The 17,290-nt window shown below is 39.9% G+C and overlaps 1 protein-coding gene across 2 annotated transcripts in view; it reads right to left on the reverse strand.

Moving 5' to 3' along the window:
• Positions 1 to 9,172: 9,172 nt before the first annotated feature.
• MACC1 (MET transcriptional regulator MACC1) overlaps positions 9,173 to 17,290 on the reverse strand; it is a 50,048-nt gene continuing 41,930 nt past the window's right edge. For both annotated transcript variants that reach the window (XM_044294136.1, XM_044294137.1), the window contains exons 4-5: positions 16,700 to 16,888; positions 9,173 to 10,328 (exon numbers count right to left, since the gene is read on the reverse strand). In XM_044294136.1, coding sequence (XP_044150071.1) covers positions 10,119 to 10,328; positions 16,700 to 16,888 — 399 coding nt within the window. In that variant the 3' untranslated portion in view covers positions 9,173 to 10,118. The remainder of the gene's footprint in view (positions 10,329 to 16,699; positions 16,889 to 17,290) is intronic.

A 17,290-nucleotide genomic window follows, 5' to 3' on the forward strand; every position in this document is an offset into this window, starting at 1 on the left:
ACATAGTCGGAATGATATAACATGCTGTTCCTGAAGAAGGTAGAATGTCATTTGCATCTTTGTTAGCAGTACTATGACAATTAAAAGGGGAAATGGAGGATCTGATCTCTGTAAGACTACTTTCACACTTGTGGTAGCCTTTTCAGGCAGGTTGTTCCGGCGGGGGAACAGCCTTCCGGATCCGTGCTACCACTAGTCCACCGGTAGTCCTCTCCAGCCCCATTCATTAAAAACTGCAGCATGTTGTAGTTTTTCCCCGGCCCGCCCCCATTATAGTGAATGGGTCCGGAGCGGACTTCCGACAGCACGGTGGACTAGCGGTAGCACGGATCTGGCAGGCTGTTCCCCCCATCATAACAGCCTGCTAGGAAAGGCTACCGGAAGGGTGAAAGTAGCTTGATCTGTGACTTTTCACCGAGCATTGATCTGTTACAGGGATAACAGGTTGTTACATGCAGGAAATGCTATGTGTAGTAAATATCTCATCCTCTGACACATGAACACTGCAGATTTTATCGTAGATTGAAAATGTAATTTTATATTGACAAGATCCATCATTTAATAATCCAGAGAATTTGATAATCCAGCACTGTTTCCTGAACAGAATTGCGAGACATGATGTGGTATGGCACAAAACCTGAAACACAAGACTAAACAAGGATAACAATTAGGAAGGTCATCGGACCGAAAGACAATATTGTATTTTAAGACTTCTTTTATGTGTCAGAGCTTAAAGGGGGTTGTCTCTTTTTTTATTTTTTTAAAGAATTGGGGAGGTTGGTTTGGGAGGCTCAATCTGTTGATCGCCACAGGTCCAATTTCTGTAATCGCTGGAGATAAGCTGCTATCTCTGGAGAAACCACACATGCTATGCATTTCTGGAAATGTAGCATTACAATGATTGGCTAACCACGTAATAAATGTACAGAGCAGACCTTTTTTGGAGTGAATAAAAGAATGTGAATTTGTCCCAAGGCGAGTGCCTCGCTGTTTCTTCCTAACTTGGATGTATTGCAGTATCTTCTATTGTGCACTGAGCACCCATGGAGATTGTGGAACCCCTAGTCTCAAGATATCCATTGAGGTGAGTGGTAGTGCCAGCTTTGTATCTTTTTACTGGATTGGCTATTCTGAAGATAGGCCATGAATATAAAAAGATTGGACAATTCCTTTAAATCCTTATTTAATTCATAATAATACTGTAGTGCCCTCTTGTCCATGGTTACTTATCATTGGCCGCAGGAGCAGGAGAGGAGGGCAGTAGGAGTGTTGGCAATGAGGGTGATTGTAGTCTTCACGGTGGCTACTCCCTCTCCCTCTAGAGATCCATGGGCCACACATACAGTGATGGGAGGGCGTACCCTGGACTTTTGGGGGCATCTGCCTAGTGGTGACTAGGGTGCCCGTGATAGTGGGTGGTGGCAGGATGCGAGACAGGGGAGCAAGTGTACGGGGCCAGTGGATGGAGGTAGAGTCAAAGGTCAGGCCTGTTTGGTTATATTAAATAGAGTCTCTCTCTTTTCATAAGTAGATGATGAGAGCTGTAGTATAGATGCAAGCAATAGGCCAACTTCTGAGGTATATGACACAGAGTCTCTCCAAAAGTTTTCCAGGATTTTTTTTACTGATGATTGAAGAATAGTATTTGTATTAACTGTAATGCAGGAGTTTAGGGGGTCATTAATCAAACTGGTGTAAAGTAGAACTGGCTTATTTCCCCATAGCAACCAATCAAATTCTACTTTCCATTTTTCTCAGCTCCTTTGGGAAATTAAAGGTGGAATCTGGCCAGTTGCTATGGGCAACTAAGCCAGGTCTACTTTACACCAGTGTGATAAATGTCCCCCTTAATATTTAGGACCTATACTCAGGATAGAACATCAATATCTTATTGGTGGGGGTCCAACACCCGGGTCCCCTGCCGGTCAGCTGTTTGAGAAGGCACATGCAGCTTTGTCTAGGCAATGAGATGTTACTGGTTACATGGCCTAGGCACAGCTCAGCCCCATTTAAGTGAATGGGGCTGAGCTACAATACCAAGCCTCTGTGATATCCAGAGGATAGGTCATCAGTTAAAAAATGCTGGAAAATCCCTTTTACTATATTTGATGCAATACCCAGTCTGCAGGTTCCAGTCCTTAGATCTGGATGGCTAGTGCAATGGGTGCTGCAATTAACACTTTGCACATGCATTAAAGTCTATTGTCATAATTTTTACTCGAAAACTGGGAACGTAATGACAGAGTGCATGCGCGAGCGCATGATGCAATTTACCTCCTGCGATACTGTGGAAAGTATCTCCTGTCCTATTGTGCCAAAAATGGCCTGGTCCCTAAGGTAAAAACTAGCTTGGTTTTGAAGGGGTTAATACCTGGTGTCACACTAACAAAATCATCCGGTTACATCATATGTCTCTACCTTGCTGTGACTATGTATGTATATATATATATATATATATATAGTTATACACACAGCGCGGTACAGATGTATGATGTCACCGGATGATTTCATACATTTCACACACACATAAATATATATAGGTCTTTTTGTTTATATATACATAAACTGCAAACATCATTCAGTATTCCGGTTAAAGGCCCCGTCCATTACAAACATCCCCCTCATAATTTGTATGGGATTATATATATATATATATATATATATACACACACACACACACCCCTCATAAACCACTAATTAAATGCAATATGAAATTTAAGACTGTAATAGGGGGAAGGTAAGGGAGATCATGATGTTAGTGGTGTAAAATGATGATTTTACATGAAAGACTCCCTTTAACCACTGAATAGTACAGCTATAAACTCTGCCTAAATAGCCACCTCGGCAAGCGACTTCACCATTGCTTCTAAGAATAAAGTGACCGTGACAACTAAATCAACAGGGAGGGCAGGCTGGCAGCAGATCTTCAATATGCAGTTTGGCAGTCAGTATAACGTTGGCAGCCACAAAAAATGATATACCCAACATAACACCATCCAATAGCCCCTAATCTAATTTCCGAACTGTTCGGTTTCCCTAAACGGGCACCTTCCTAACAAATCCACTGTTGCCTCATCCTACCTTGTAACTTAGGCTAGTTTTACCCATCTGTAACCATGGTTTTGGCATGTTATATAACCCCAAATGGAGGCAAATACACCATGTGGGTAATCATAATCCCATGCAGATCCCTCCATATAGGAATTTCTGGATCTTTACCTTTGTTATGATTTATGAGTTGTTTGTCTAAATACTTAACATTCTGTGATTACAGGGATTCCCGTTCCATCGGTCAAGGTAAAAAGGCTTTTAATGTAGTGGAGGTCTCCACAGATGAGGAAGAGTCGAAGAAGCAAGCGGATGGAGAGCAGGCCGGACCCTCCGATAAGGGAGCGGCCCCTCCCCCACCTGATGTGGGCGAAATGTCGGACTCAGCTGCAATGCACATGTGTAAGAAATCCTAACAATAGAAGCCCTTAGTTAACATGTCTGCATGTTTAGCTGAGCAGCCTTTGCACCCCGGTTCCCAAGCGATTATGCCTGGGGGCCGGGTGTTTGTTGGTCCTTAATAGTACGTCCCTGTGCGTCAAGTCACATCCCTCTGTGGCGTACTATTATGGGCCGGTCGTGAATTGTTTAAAAGGGCAAACAATGAGGGGTCAACAGAAACGACATTACTAGAAAACAACAAAACTGTACCCTTAGGCCGCATGCACACAACCGTTGTGTGTTTTGCCGTCTGCAAATTGCGGATCCGCAAAACACGGATGGCGTCCGTGTGCATTCCGCAATTTTCAGAACGAAATGGACAGCCATTGCGGGGCCATGGAATAAAGAAACTTTTGCCGCCCCATTGAAGTGAATGGGTCCGCATCCAAGCTGCAAAAACAGCGGCTCGGATGCAGACCAAAACAATGGTCGTATGTATGAGGCCTAACTCTGCAAAATACCTAAAAACTATTAACTAACCAAATAAATAACATTATACTCTATCCAAACTATCACTAAGCAAACAACACTATAATCAACATAAAGATCTATAACTACTGAATTTAGATGTAAATCGGCATTGTTTAAACACAAACGCCACACAATGCAGTAATTGTCTTGTAACATGAATTGTGAAAATTGTTTGTTTGTTTTTTTGCTTTACAAACAGTAATAGAGAAATGCAGCAAACTGCTGGCCCAGATGCAGTGTGACCACCGTATAAGTAGACTGATGCATGAAATAGACAAGATGCTAATGAGGGTCAAACGAAAGGTTAACCACCTGAATAAACAGCACCTTCAAGGGATAAAGGCAATGGGGGAGCTACTTGCCTAACTTAAAAAGTTGCCCTAGAGGCTTTTTTTAAAAATTAGGTTAATAAATAGTTTTTGAAATGTTATAATGCGTGCTTTGGTTTTTTATACTGTTATGTTATGGTGTAATTGTAACTGATAACTTAGTTGTAAGGCCCCTTTAGTCCAGGGTCAAACTTATCTGGATCAGGACAGACAGCAGTAGGTACATGGTAATACTGTTGTATAAGGCCCACATATAACTCAGCAAAGTCAGGACATACAGCAGCAGTTATTTGTAACGGTGAAGTATAAAGCTCACACATAATTCATCAGGGTCAGGACAGACAGCAGCAGCATCAGCAGCAGGTAGATGGTAACATTTGAGTATAAGGCCTACACATAGCTCGGCATAACTCAGCAGGACAGGCAAGCATTTGCAGGTTCTAAGTGTGCACTGTGCAGCAGGAATGTGTACCCAGGAATGGGCCCCCGCTAGACCAGGGCAACAACAAGAATAAATTAAGACACCTCTGACATCAGCATGTTGTAAGTGTGCAGCAGGAATGCGTTAACATGCCAAAAAAAACACTATTATACATTGTAAAATGTTTTTCACATTATTTTTACTTATTGAAACCACTCAAAAAATTTGTACTAAATTAACTAGACAAGCCGCCTGCATCAGTCAGCTATCAGTTTCCATATCGGGCACATCGAGTCTGTGGCAGAACTCTACGGTAGGGCAGACAGTCTTACCATTTGCTGGTTCCTCCAAGCCAGAGGGCAGTAGGACTGGCAGTGTTCTTCAGCGGCTTTCTCATCCTCCTTTTGTCTGTGAGGAAGAATGGGTACCGCCGCTCTCCCCACCCATACATGATCAGCACCGGACACACGCTGTTCTCCGGCCAACGCTGTGCTGAGCAGTGATGAGCCAGCTTTGCTCAGCCAGGGTGTGGAAGTGTCCCCTGCTCAGCCGCCAAGATTAGTTCACCTTCCTATCGGTGAAGACTTGGCCGTGGTCCCCGGTTCCTCGGCAGTTGCCTCCAGTGCGCAGCCCCGGATCATCATCATGGTGCAGAATAAGCCTTTAGATGCGAAGATTGTCTACACCTGGGTGGGGGGGGGGGGGGGGTTAGTGTCACACAGCCCGGGGCAGACTTCACCAGGAAAGGGCTGACAGGAAAAGTGGAGAACCTTCATTGTCATTCAGCAGAGCGCAGTTTAGAGTCGGATCTGAAGGCACCATGTGTTTTGTAGTTACATAGAACTGCCGGTAAAATGTCCCGATATAACGAATGCAGCTGTGCTTTATTTTGGTTGACTTGAAATATTAATTTTTACAAAGTACACATCATTGTGATTTGCACTGTTTAATAAAAATTATAATAATATTCGTCATTACGAATATATGGTACTATATTCAATGAATGTAGTGCTATATATTCGCAATGATGAATATTATTATTATAATTTTTTTAATGTTTTTTTTAACAGTACACAACACAATGATGCTAATAGCCAGTGATTAGCTGAACCAGAATTTCCAGCCTTTTCCCCTGTTTCAAGCCAGGACCATGACTGCAGAGCATTATGAAGCAGAAGAATATCAGTATAGCAGCGGAGGGGGGAACTATGAGGTGAGTAACGCTTATATTTTTATTTTTAACTCATCCGATTCATGACTATAAAAAAATATGTATTTCCCCATAACACATGTTTCGCGCTATAGGAGTTTTAGCTTGTGGGAGAATATGTAGAAGATAGTATATTCTACATATTCGCCCACAAGCTAAAAGTAGGGATGGATCAGTGTCCGGCGCTATATTACTTTATATTTGTTTTTTAGAATATTCATAATATTCTAAAAAAAGAATATATAGCAATATAGCGACTATTCTAAAAAAACAAAAACAAATATAAAGCAATATAGCTAATATATAGTATGTGCAAAAAGAGAAAATTTTAGCAGCTTTCACCTCTAACCACCTGCGTGAAGCACGGAAGGAAAGTGACTTGAACCTAGCCACACTTGATAAGTCCAAAAAACAAAGGGGTTGATTCCAGCTTTTGACGTATAAAAGGTATTCTTTATTCGGCTTGTAGTATTAAGATCCAACAAATGTCACATGGAGAGACACAGATTGTGACGCGTTTCGGGCTATAGTATTGAGCCCTTCATCAAGACTTGATGAAGGGCTCAATACTATAGCCCAAAACGCGTCACAATCTGTGTCTCTCCATGTGACATTTGTTGGATCTTAATACTACAAGCCGAATAAAGAATACCTTTTATACGTCAAAAGCTGGAATCAACCCCTTTGTTTTTTGAGCTAATATATAGTGCTATATTAGTTTTTTGAATAGTCGTCATTTTTTTTCCATCTGAACATGAATGATTCCTCCATGCATCTTGCTTGTGGGCCAATGAGTCATTGGCACAAAAGCAATTTAAGCAGGGAGGAATTATGACTTCAGATGGAAAAAAATGATAAATATTCTAAAAATTGAATATATATAGCACTATATTCAATGTAGTGCTATATTTTAGTTTTTTAGAATATTCGTCATTTTTTTCCATCTGAAGTCATGATTCCTCCCTGCTTGTGGGAGGAATCATATGTTCAGATGGAAAAAATGACGAATATTCAAAAAACAAATATATAGCACTATATTCTAAATATTCGCAAATTCTCAAAGTTGGGATATTTAAGATAAAAATTTTGTCGAATTTTAGCGCTCAACACTACTCTTCTACCACAGGAGCTCAGACTAAAAGCAGAATGAATTCCAGCATAAGCTTAGTCCTTATTAACTTTCATATGTAATTTCTTAATCAGCTGGTAGAGACATTGCCTGAACACTGTATCAGCAAGAGAATTCAATTTGTACAGTTAATAAGACATCTCCTTTACACGGCTCTGATTCTACTCACATTTTAAGGTCAATTTACAATGTGCTTACAGGGTACATTGAAGGAATATGTCTCGAAGATTTATACCTCCAATGTATTACAATACTGTAGTTATATACTATACTATTACATACAGCAGCGAAAAGGTTACCTACAAATACCAGTCTGATGGAAGCTGAAAGGTCACAGGTTCATCTGTATCGGATAATTGGTGCCTATAGATACATTTGTCATATGCATGCGTAATTCATTGTGAATGTAGAATTAAAGGATATGGACACCTTTGAGGATATTTTTTCTTTATCATTGTATTCTACTCATTGTGGGCTAAAAATAATTTTTGTTAATAGTTTTTTTATTAAAAATGTTTGACAGTTTATTCTCTATATCTTTCACTTTCTGTGCATATCCAAGACTATAGTTTTCTACTTCACAATAAATCTGTCAGATAGCCAGGGGTGGATTGGCCATAGACCCTACACAGAAATTTCCCGGTGGGCCGATGCCCCAGGGGGCCACCCAAGTCCTGCTCTCTGGCACTGACCGGTACATAATGACCTCTCAACATTAATTAACTATGTAAGAATCAGATACCCATGTACCTGGCCAGTGACCGCACATGCCCTCCTGAATTCAACTGCTATGGCTCATACCTCACCTCCTAAGCTTCCTGCTCCATAGACAACTGAAGGAGGAGGACAGACGATGGTAGCTATTAATGGCCACCACAGAGGGCCAGCTTTTAGTGCAGTATATTTCGCTACACTGTGTTATTTGGTTCTGCTGGGATGGTATTTTGCATTATGGTATTGCAGGCCCTGCCTACTTCTGTTTCCCCACCTTCTGTTAATTTGGGCCTGCCTACAAAATGGGGCCACTTTTAGTTTTTCTTTTTCCAGGGCCACTTTAAGTTCCCAGTCCGCCCCTGCAGATAGCTGCTATGATGGCTCAACCTGCAGCCATTATCTGTCATTCCCTAACATAAACACTTATTATAGCTACATTCTTAAAAGTTTGATAAGATTTTGGCTTAAATGAGTGTGTGTGAGCTGTCAGGGGTTTAGAGATAAGCGCTACAAATTCAGTGTGAAGCGAAAAGTGAAAGTGAAAGCTGTTGAAAATATTTAATAGCCAATTGAAAAAGGATCTTGAGCCCAAAATGAGTAGGGTGCAATGGTATAAAGACCCTCAAATGGGCCCAATGGCTTTTAAGTAGTTTACCTAATTATGTCTATTTTGGGGCAACGGCAGCGATGTGGATCATGTAGTTAAAGTAATGAAATAAACTTTCACTCACTTCCCAGCCCCCTCCAATCCAGTGTCACTGCTCTTTCCTCTTACGTTGGCTGCAGTAGTGCTGTATTGTTGTGGCTTCAATGATGACATCCCATATACTACTACAGCCATTCACTAGTCTTAGCAGTATGGTGCAAAAACTAGTAAGGCAAAAGTTCGGCTGCAGTGGTATAAGGGACGTCATCACCGAAGCTACAAACATATGTCATTGCTGCAGCCCAAAGCAGGAAGCCAAGGAGCAGTATTGGATTAGAGGGGACTGGGAAGGTGATTTGAAGTTTATTTTCTTGTTTTAACCACTTCCCTTCTGTTGCTCCCGAAGAAATAAATATTGCTATCAGTTAATGAGAACACCATAGCATACATTCAGAGACAGCAAACCCATAAATACATATCTCTCAGCTGAGAAGTGGAAGCAATCCTAGGCAATGCTCTGTGAGCTAAATACATCAGCTACACAGATGCTCACATCTCTTTGGCACTTTGTGACAATGTATCGGTCTAGTCTCTAAGCTGTTTAGGTGACGGATGGGTGTACCTTCTTGAATAAAACAGCTTGGAGCTTCAACTGATTTCTGTGATGCTGTGATTTGTTTGTGAGTTCTGAGAAATAGATACACATTCAGATAAAGTGGCAATTTTTTTTTAACTTTTTGATACAGGACAATAAAGTCTTGTACAATTTTTAGTATTGTATTTTTATTCATAAAAATGCCACAAACACACCTCAAATATAGTATAGTCTAAAACCACATGAGCCTTGGCATACCTATTATAAAACTTGTTATTGCAGTAGGGCCTTTGGTAAGAGGACATATTACACATGCCTTCAGATCTAACTGTATACAGTAAATTAATGTTCAGTTAGCTCCCCCTAGTGGTTGCTGACTAAATTCAAAATGTTATAACTTGTAAAGTCAGAATAATAGAGCTCTCCTCTACAGATATTTTTAACCTTGCACCTTCATAGAACTTAGAAATGCTATGTCTAAATGACTCGTGCGTATAGCACTTTATGAATTTAAGAAAGTTTTTTTATATATATATTTGTATAAAATACAGAAAATAATGTGCCTTAATGGTTTAATATAGTTGGTATCATAACAATACGAATACAATAATTTACACATAAGTTCCAGAATAAATATTCAATATAAACAATATAATTTACAGAATATTATCACAGCATCGTTAGATCTGGATATTTTAGAGATGTATGCGTTCACAGACGTAACAATATATAGAAAATATAGAAAAGATAGTGTATCCCATTACTGTACAGATATGCTTGTATGGCAACTAAATTTAAAAATTAAAGAAAAAAAAGATGTCGCTAGCTTGTGTACAGTACATTGAGCACTTTATATACACTGGTAATACATCTTGGCTTTCCATTCATCCAGTAATTTTAGAACACTGTTTGGGTTGCTATGGCACCTATCTGCAGGAAAGTACCTAATGATATCGATATTATAAAAGCACCACAAATTTCTCAGGAATACAAAAGTAAGGTTTTTATAACGGCATTAGGATCTGATCTCCACAACGTAAGATGCATAGTTCAGAATGAGATCAAAAGGTTTGCTTGTTTTTACTGTAGGCACAGAATTTAATGATCGTTGAAATTAATCTTCAGGCCTGGAAAAAGAAGTGGCCTGAAAGACCTCCAGGCAATTGACAAAGATAAGAGTCCCCGTCAGCTCCCTCCATTGTCTGGTCACTGGATACTTCATTCTGTCCAATGCACAGTGTAAGTCTTGTAGCACATCCCTGTAACTGTCTCCATAATGAGCAGCCCATGTATACAGGAAGTCAAAAGCAGGTTTCCACATCATCTGTGAATAAGAGTTCAAGGGTTAATTAACATTTTATTATGGAAGCTAGAAGTCTCTGCATGGACAAACATTTTCCTCTCATCTTGGGTAGATCCATCTGCCCTCTGGAGTCTGCCTACACTGCCTCCCAAGCATCCAAGTTCTCAATCTAGGTTTAGCCCTCCAGAAGGTTGAGCCAATCTAGGGCATCTATCACATAATTAGATCCTATACAAGAGAGACTGCAGAACTACCAGAGAGAAAAAATTCCCCTGTGGATACTAGAAATAACAATTTAACCTACAGAAATAAATAAAAAATATATATCCCACCAACCACCAGACATAATCCACTAAATGCTTGCTAAATAGTATGTTTTTAGGAAGCAATGAGGGGGTTAATGGGTAGGGCTTAGCAGTGACCAATGCGAGACCATGGGATTGTATTCAATGTTCACTATGTTATCTGTGTATTGGGAGCTTGATAAAGACCATTAGGTTGAAACATTGCTGCACAAGGTGTAATAAAGAAATCAATTGGATCCCTCTGGAGTGCCGTGGCTTATTCTATATATTCTTTGTCCACTACGGGAATCCTAGGACCAGGATTCAACGCTGCAGGCACCACCACGTATTGGAATCACTACAATAATAGTGAGTAGTGCTGGCCTATTTGCTATTTATGCTAAATAGTAAGCCACCAGAGATATGGATATTAATGGTGTTCTCTGGGAATGATTTGAAATGGCTGCAAGAAACCCATCCAAGAAAGTGAGCACCTGCATATGCTACATACTGGTGAGCGTCTGTCAGGCTGCTCAGCCATTATGGCATATCACAGGTAGGATCAAATCATTACCATCTATTGTAGAGCAGTGTAATGTGTGGTAAGGCCTCGCCTCTCATCCACCTAGGCAGCTCTAGAAGTGGAAGAAACCAGTCCTGTTCATATTCTAGGACAGGTTGCTAGCTGCCATTTTAAATCATTCTCAGGGGATTGTGGAACTTCATGCAGCTTGAAGAGCAGGGTAGCTGCTACATGCATAAATAGTTTTGACATGGCATACATTGTACCTTCTAGAGCATAAATTGTTTAGCACTTTTTACATTGCTCCCTCACCTTCCAGAAAGAGCAAATAGTCCTAACCCCTCACCCAAAAAGGGAGAATAGCAGGAATTTAGATAAAAAAAATTTATGGTCATTTCTTTTTCAAATGTAGTTAATTTCTTAACCCCTTAACGACTGCCATACGGCTATATACATGCTATATGTGCATACCCCATGCAGCTATCACGTGTATAAATGTCATGGCAGCTCTTTAATCCAAGCACTGACAAAAACGCTTGGATTAAAGCTTCTGCCCCTGCACTACCACTGTCACTGACAGCATACAGTCCAGTAATCAGTAATGCCAGCAAGGGACCAATAAGAGTGGTCCCTTGCCGGCGATCTCTCTGATTGGTTAGTCTGTGCAGACTAAACAATCAGATCGCAACAGTGTAACAATGCCGGTTTCAGGCTCTGATCTGCGCTTTGCAGATCACAGCCTGAAGTCAGGCATTAGATGATCAGTGCCCCCAATATGTGCCATTCATATAGCCCTCTTCCCGATCTGTGCCCTTATAAGCGTGTCCTAATGCCTCCTACCTCTCCCATCTGCCCTATTCCGTGATCAGTGCCTGCAATCTGTTTTCCCCTTTAAACTCTCCAGCCTTCCTCAGCACATGCCTGTCCCTAAGCTACAACTATGCCTGCCGATGTCCCCTGCCCCTTACTGTATTCCAAGCATTCATTTTTGCCCCCTTATGCGGTCCTCTTGAATGTGATGGCGGGGGCTCATATCCTGAGTGTCAGCTAGTGTCAGCTGTATGCTGACACTCTGCTATATCCCCTTAGATGCCGCGGCAGTGGCATCCGTGGGGATAATAGTGAGAGGGGGCTCTCTTTCCCAACCATCTGGCTGCTGCCCTGTGATGGCAGTGGCCCGATGGTTGCCACGGCAACCAGACACTGTGCAAAGTCGTCCTGTGTTGCCATCTAGCAGGAAACCTGATAGTACTATACTTTGTAATGCAAGAGCATTGCAAATTTTTATACAGCAATCAGCCCCACTGGATCTTCAAGATCCAAGAGGGACTTAATAAAAAAAAAAAGTGTGAAAATAAAAAAAAGTTAAAAAAATAAATGTAAAAAAAGAGATTAAAAAATGAAAAAAATATATAAACTACACATATTAGGTATCACCGTGTCCAAAATGACTGGGCTCTATAAATATATCACATGATCCACCCCGTCTGATAAACACCATAAAAAATAAAATAAAAACTGTGTAAAAAAAGTGCAACACAAAAAGTGCAACACCAAGCGATAAAAAAGGCGTATATCCCACAAAATGGTGCCAATGAAACAGTCACCTCATCCCGCAAAAAAATATTAGGTATCACCGCATCCATAACAACCAGCTCTATAAAAATCTCACATGACCTAACCCCTCAGCTGAACAATGAAAACTGAAAAAATGTACTTTACATTACAAAAATTGCAACACAAAGCGATCAAAAAGGCGTATGCCCCCCCAAAATAGTACCAATCAAACTGTCACCTCATCCCGCAAAAAATTAGACCCTACCTAAGACAATCAGTCAAAAAAAATTAAAAAGCTATAGCTCTCAGACTATAGAGACAATAAAACATCTTTTTTTTTGTTTCAAAAATGCCATTATTGTGTAAAACTTAAATAAATAAGAAAAAGTATTCATATTAGGTACTGCCACATCTGTAGTGATCTGCTCTATAAAAATGTCACATGACCTAACCCCATTTATAAAAATAAATAAATTAAATATTTTCCAAAACACCTTGCCCCATAAAGTGTAATAATGAATGAGCAAAAAATCATATGTACCCAAAAATAGTAACAATAAAAAGTAAACTCTTCCTGGAAAAAAACGAGCCCCTGCACAAGACGATCGGCAGAAAAGGCGTTAAGAAAATGGAGACACAAAAACATAATTTTTTTTCAAAGATACTTTTTGGGAGTTTCTACTGTAAGGGTGCATCAGGGGGGCTTCAAATGTGACATGGCATCTAAAAACCAGTCCAGCAAAATCTGACTTCCAAAAACCATATGGCGCTTCTTTTCTACTGTGCCCTGCCGTGTGTCCTTATATCAGTTTACGACCACATGTTGGATGTTTCTGTAAACCGCAGAATAAGGGTAATAAATATTGAGTTTTGTTTGGCTGTTAACCCTTGATGTGTTAGAGAAAAATTGATTAAATTGGAAAATCTGCCAAAAAAGTAAAATTTTCATTTTCCTTTAATTCTTGTGGAATTAGGGTTAACAAAGTTAGAAAATTAGTTTTGAGTAACTCGAGGGGTGTAGATTCTACAATGGGGTCATTTATGGGGGGATTCCACTATGTAAGCCCCACAAAGTGACTTCACACCTGAACTGGTCCTTAAAAAGTGGTTTTGGAAATTTTCTTCAAATTTTAAGAATTGCTTCTAAAATGCTAAGCCTTCTAACATCTTAAAAAAATAAATGACATTTGCAAAATTATGCCAACATAAAGTTGACATATGGGGAATGTTAAAGGGAACCTGTCACTGGGATTTTGTGTATAGACCTGAGGACATGGGTTGCTAGATGGCAGCTAGCACATCCGCAATATCCAGTCCCCATAGCTCTGTGTGCTTTTATTGTGTAAAAATGCAGATTTGATACATATGCAAATTAACCTGAGATGAGTCCTGTATGTGAGATGAGTCAGGGACAGGACTCATCTCAGGTTAATTTGCATATGTATCAAATCAGTTTTTTTACACATTAAATGCACACCGAGTTATGGGGACTGGTTATTGCGGATGTGCTAGTAGCCATCTAGCAAACAATGTCCTCAGCTCTATACACAAAATCCCGGTGACAGGTTCCCTTTAAATAATAAATATTTTATGAGTATCACTTTCTGTTTTAAAAGCAGAGAAATTTAAATTTTGAAAATTGCTAATTTTTCAAAATTCTTGGTAAATTTGGGAGTTTTTCATAAATAAAGGTGAAATATATTGACTCAAATTTATGACTATCATGAAGTACAATGTGTCACAAGAAAACAATCTCAGAATGGCTTGGATAAGTAAAAGCGTTCCAAAGTTATTACCACATAAAGTGACACATGTCAGATTTTCAAAATTTTAAGTGGTCACGGGGGCATCAATGACCCTTGGTCATGAAAGGGTTAAAGAGGACCTTTCACCAGTTTTTATTTTTTTAAATCAATACCTCACACTGTAGCCCATATTCAGTAGATATCATATGTTGATTTTCAGACTATACTTCATTGTGCAGCTATGACTATCAGGTGCCTAGCCATTTAAAGTGTATTGTTTTTTTGGATATTTATTATTATTGGTTATTTTCTGTGGCATCCAGGGACGAGTAGTTTCTTTCTTGGTTACACTTGTGCAGTATTCTTTATCTTTGCAGTGGTGGTTGTCCACGCCAATGTTACTATCATATATTTCATATATATTTATAAGAGGATTTTCCTCTCTTTGTGGCACAGTATAGTACATATGAATGGGCTTTTGTCTACTTTTGGTCCGGTGTACCCACTTGGTATGCTTTTTTATCTACAGCAAGTAATATGGGCCTTTTGTCCATCTTGCACCTCCCTCCTTTTCAGCTGTGCGTTATTTGTTTCAGTATCTCAATAAATTATTATATTTTTTACATATGTGTATGTGTTATTTTATAATGGGTTATTAGCAATTTTTGTAGGTCTGTAAAGTACACAGATATAGCAGCCAGGAACATTTTTGATTCACCACGCCTGCCTAATATCTCTGGTGCTCAGCTTTGTAGTACTATAGAGATAATTAACAAGTGATAGTGCCATGTTCTTATACAGTCCTGATCAAAAGTTTAAGACCACTTGAAAAAAGGCCAAAAAAATCATATTTTAAATTGTTGGATCTTAACAAGGGTCCAAGTAAAGCTTCAACATGCAACAAGAAGAAATGAGAGTGAGACAAAACATTTTTTGAGCATTCTATTATTTTAAAATAACGATTAAACTGAAACAGGCTGTTTTTCAGCTGATCCAAATTTTAGGACCACATGCCTTTAAAAGGCCAAATCTGTGCAAAGATGTGGATTCATTGTCATTTTCTGTCAGGTAGTCACACGTTGTGATGGCAAAGACAAAAAAACTCTCCCTTTTTTAACGTGGTCGGATTGTTGAACTGCATAAGCGGGGTCTCTCACAGCGCGCCATCGCTGCTGAGGTGGGACGCAGTAAGACAGTCATTTGGAATTTCTTAAATGATCCTGAGGGTTATGGAACTAAAAATTCAAGTGGAAGACCCAAATAAATTTCATCAGCACTGAGCTGGAGGATCCAATTGGCTGTCCGTCAAGATACTGGACGATCCTCGACCCAAATTAAGGCCCTTACTGGTGCTGACTGCAGCCCCATAACCATCAGACGGCATCTGAGACTGAAGGGCTTTAAAAACAAAAAAAATGTCTTCAAAGACCTTGTCTCCTTGAACGCCACAGAACTGCTCGTTTGGACTTTCCAAGAGAGCACCAAACATGGGACATTCAAAGGTGGAAAAAAGTTTTATTCTCTGATGAGAACATTTTTTACCTTGATGGTCCTGATGGTTTCCAACGTTACTGGCATGACAAGCAGATCCCACCTGAGATGTCTTCTACGCGCCACAGTGGGGGGGGCGCCATAACGGTCTGGAAGTTTTTCCTTCAGCGGAACAATGGAGCTTCAAACGGCCGCTGGCTATGTCCAGATGTTGCAGAGAGCATTCCTCATGACTAAGGGCCCTCGTCTGTGTGGTAACTACTGGGTTTTTCAACAGGACAACGCTACAATATTCTCTTCCCGGGAGAATAACATGACTCTTTTGGCCCATCCTGCGTGTTCCCCTGATCTAAATTCAATTGAGAACCTTTGGGGATGGATGGCAAGGGAAGTTTACAAAAATGGACAACAGTTCCAGACTTGGAGAAATGTTCCCACTCACCTCATGGAAACGCTTGCATCAAGCATGCCGAAATGAATTTTTGAAGTGGTAAACAATAACGGCGGAGCTACTCATTGCTGAGTTCATGTTTGGAAGTTGGATTTCTGTTTTGGCGGGGTAAATTTTTTTTTGGGAGGTGTAAACTTTTGATCAGCTGAAAAACAGCCTGTTTCAGTTTATTTGTTGTTTTCATTAAATTGAATGCTCAAAAAATGTTTTGTCGCACTCCCAATTTCTTCTTGTTGAGTGGAGGATATCTGGCCCTTCTACATTCTTTAAAAAAAACATACAAAGCCCTTTAGTGATGAGTTACTATATGTTAGCCTAAAAAATATGGATTCAGAAAATACCTGCAGGTTGACTTCTCCACTCTTTCCATGATGAGGAATCTCATAGGCCTCAATCTGTTGCTTTGTAAGTCTGGCTAGCTTCTCAGCAAGCTCTCTCCAGCGTATGCCAAGCTGTACGGCAGTAGTCAAGATAACTGTATCTTGTGTAAGACGAGCTACTAAGCCTTGACAGTCAATCTTCAATAGACCCTATGTACAGTTCACAAAAAGAAAATAAGTATGTATTATGTGTTTTAGACACCAACCTTGAACTAAGTGGAGGCTTAAAATACATTTGTACTACACATGCCCATTATTTGGTGGAAAATTCTATCTACTGTATATGCATTAACCATGAGGTAAACTCAAAGTGAATTGAACTAAATATATTATTTCAGCAGCACTGGAATTTGGACAATTTTTGCTGACTTGTAAATTCATTAATCATATGGCGATATTGAGAAATCTCCCACATAAATGTTAACAGAATTTCTTTGTTACCATTTGCTATTTATGGTAGCCTGTAGAAACATCTCCTTTCACATATAAGCCCTGTTCACAGGCTTACATGGAAATCAAGACAAATTTGATAGTCTCCCAGCTAAACCTGTA

Source organism: Bufo gargarizans, chromosome 5, assembly GCF_014858855.1.
Source record: "Bufo gargarizans isolate SCDJY-AF-19 chromosome 5, ASM1485885v1, whole genome shotgun sequence".
Taxonomy (NCBI): Eukaryota; Metazoa; Chordata; class Amphibia; order Anura; family Bufonidae; genus Bufo; species Bufo gargarizans.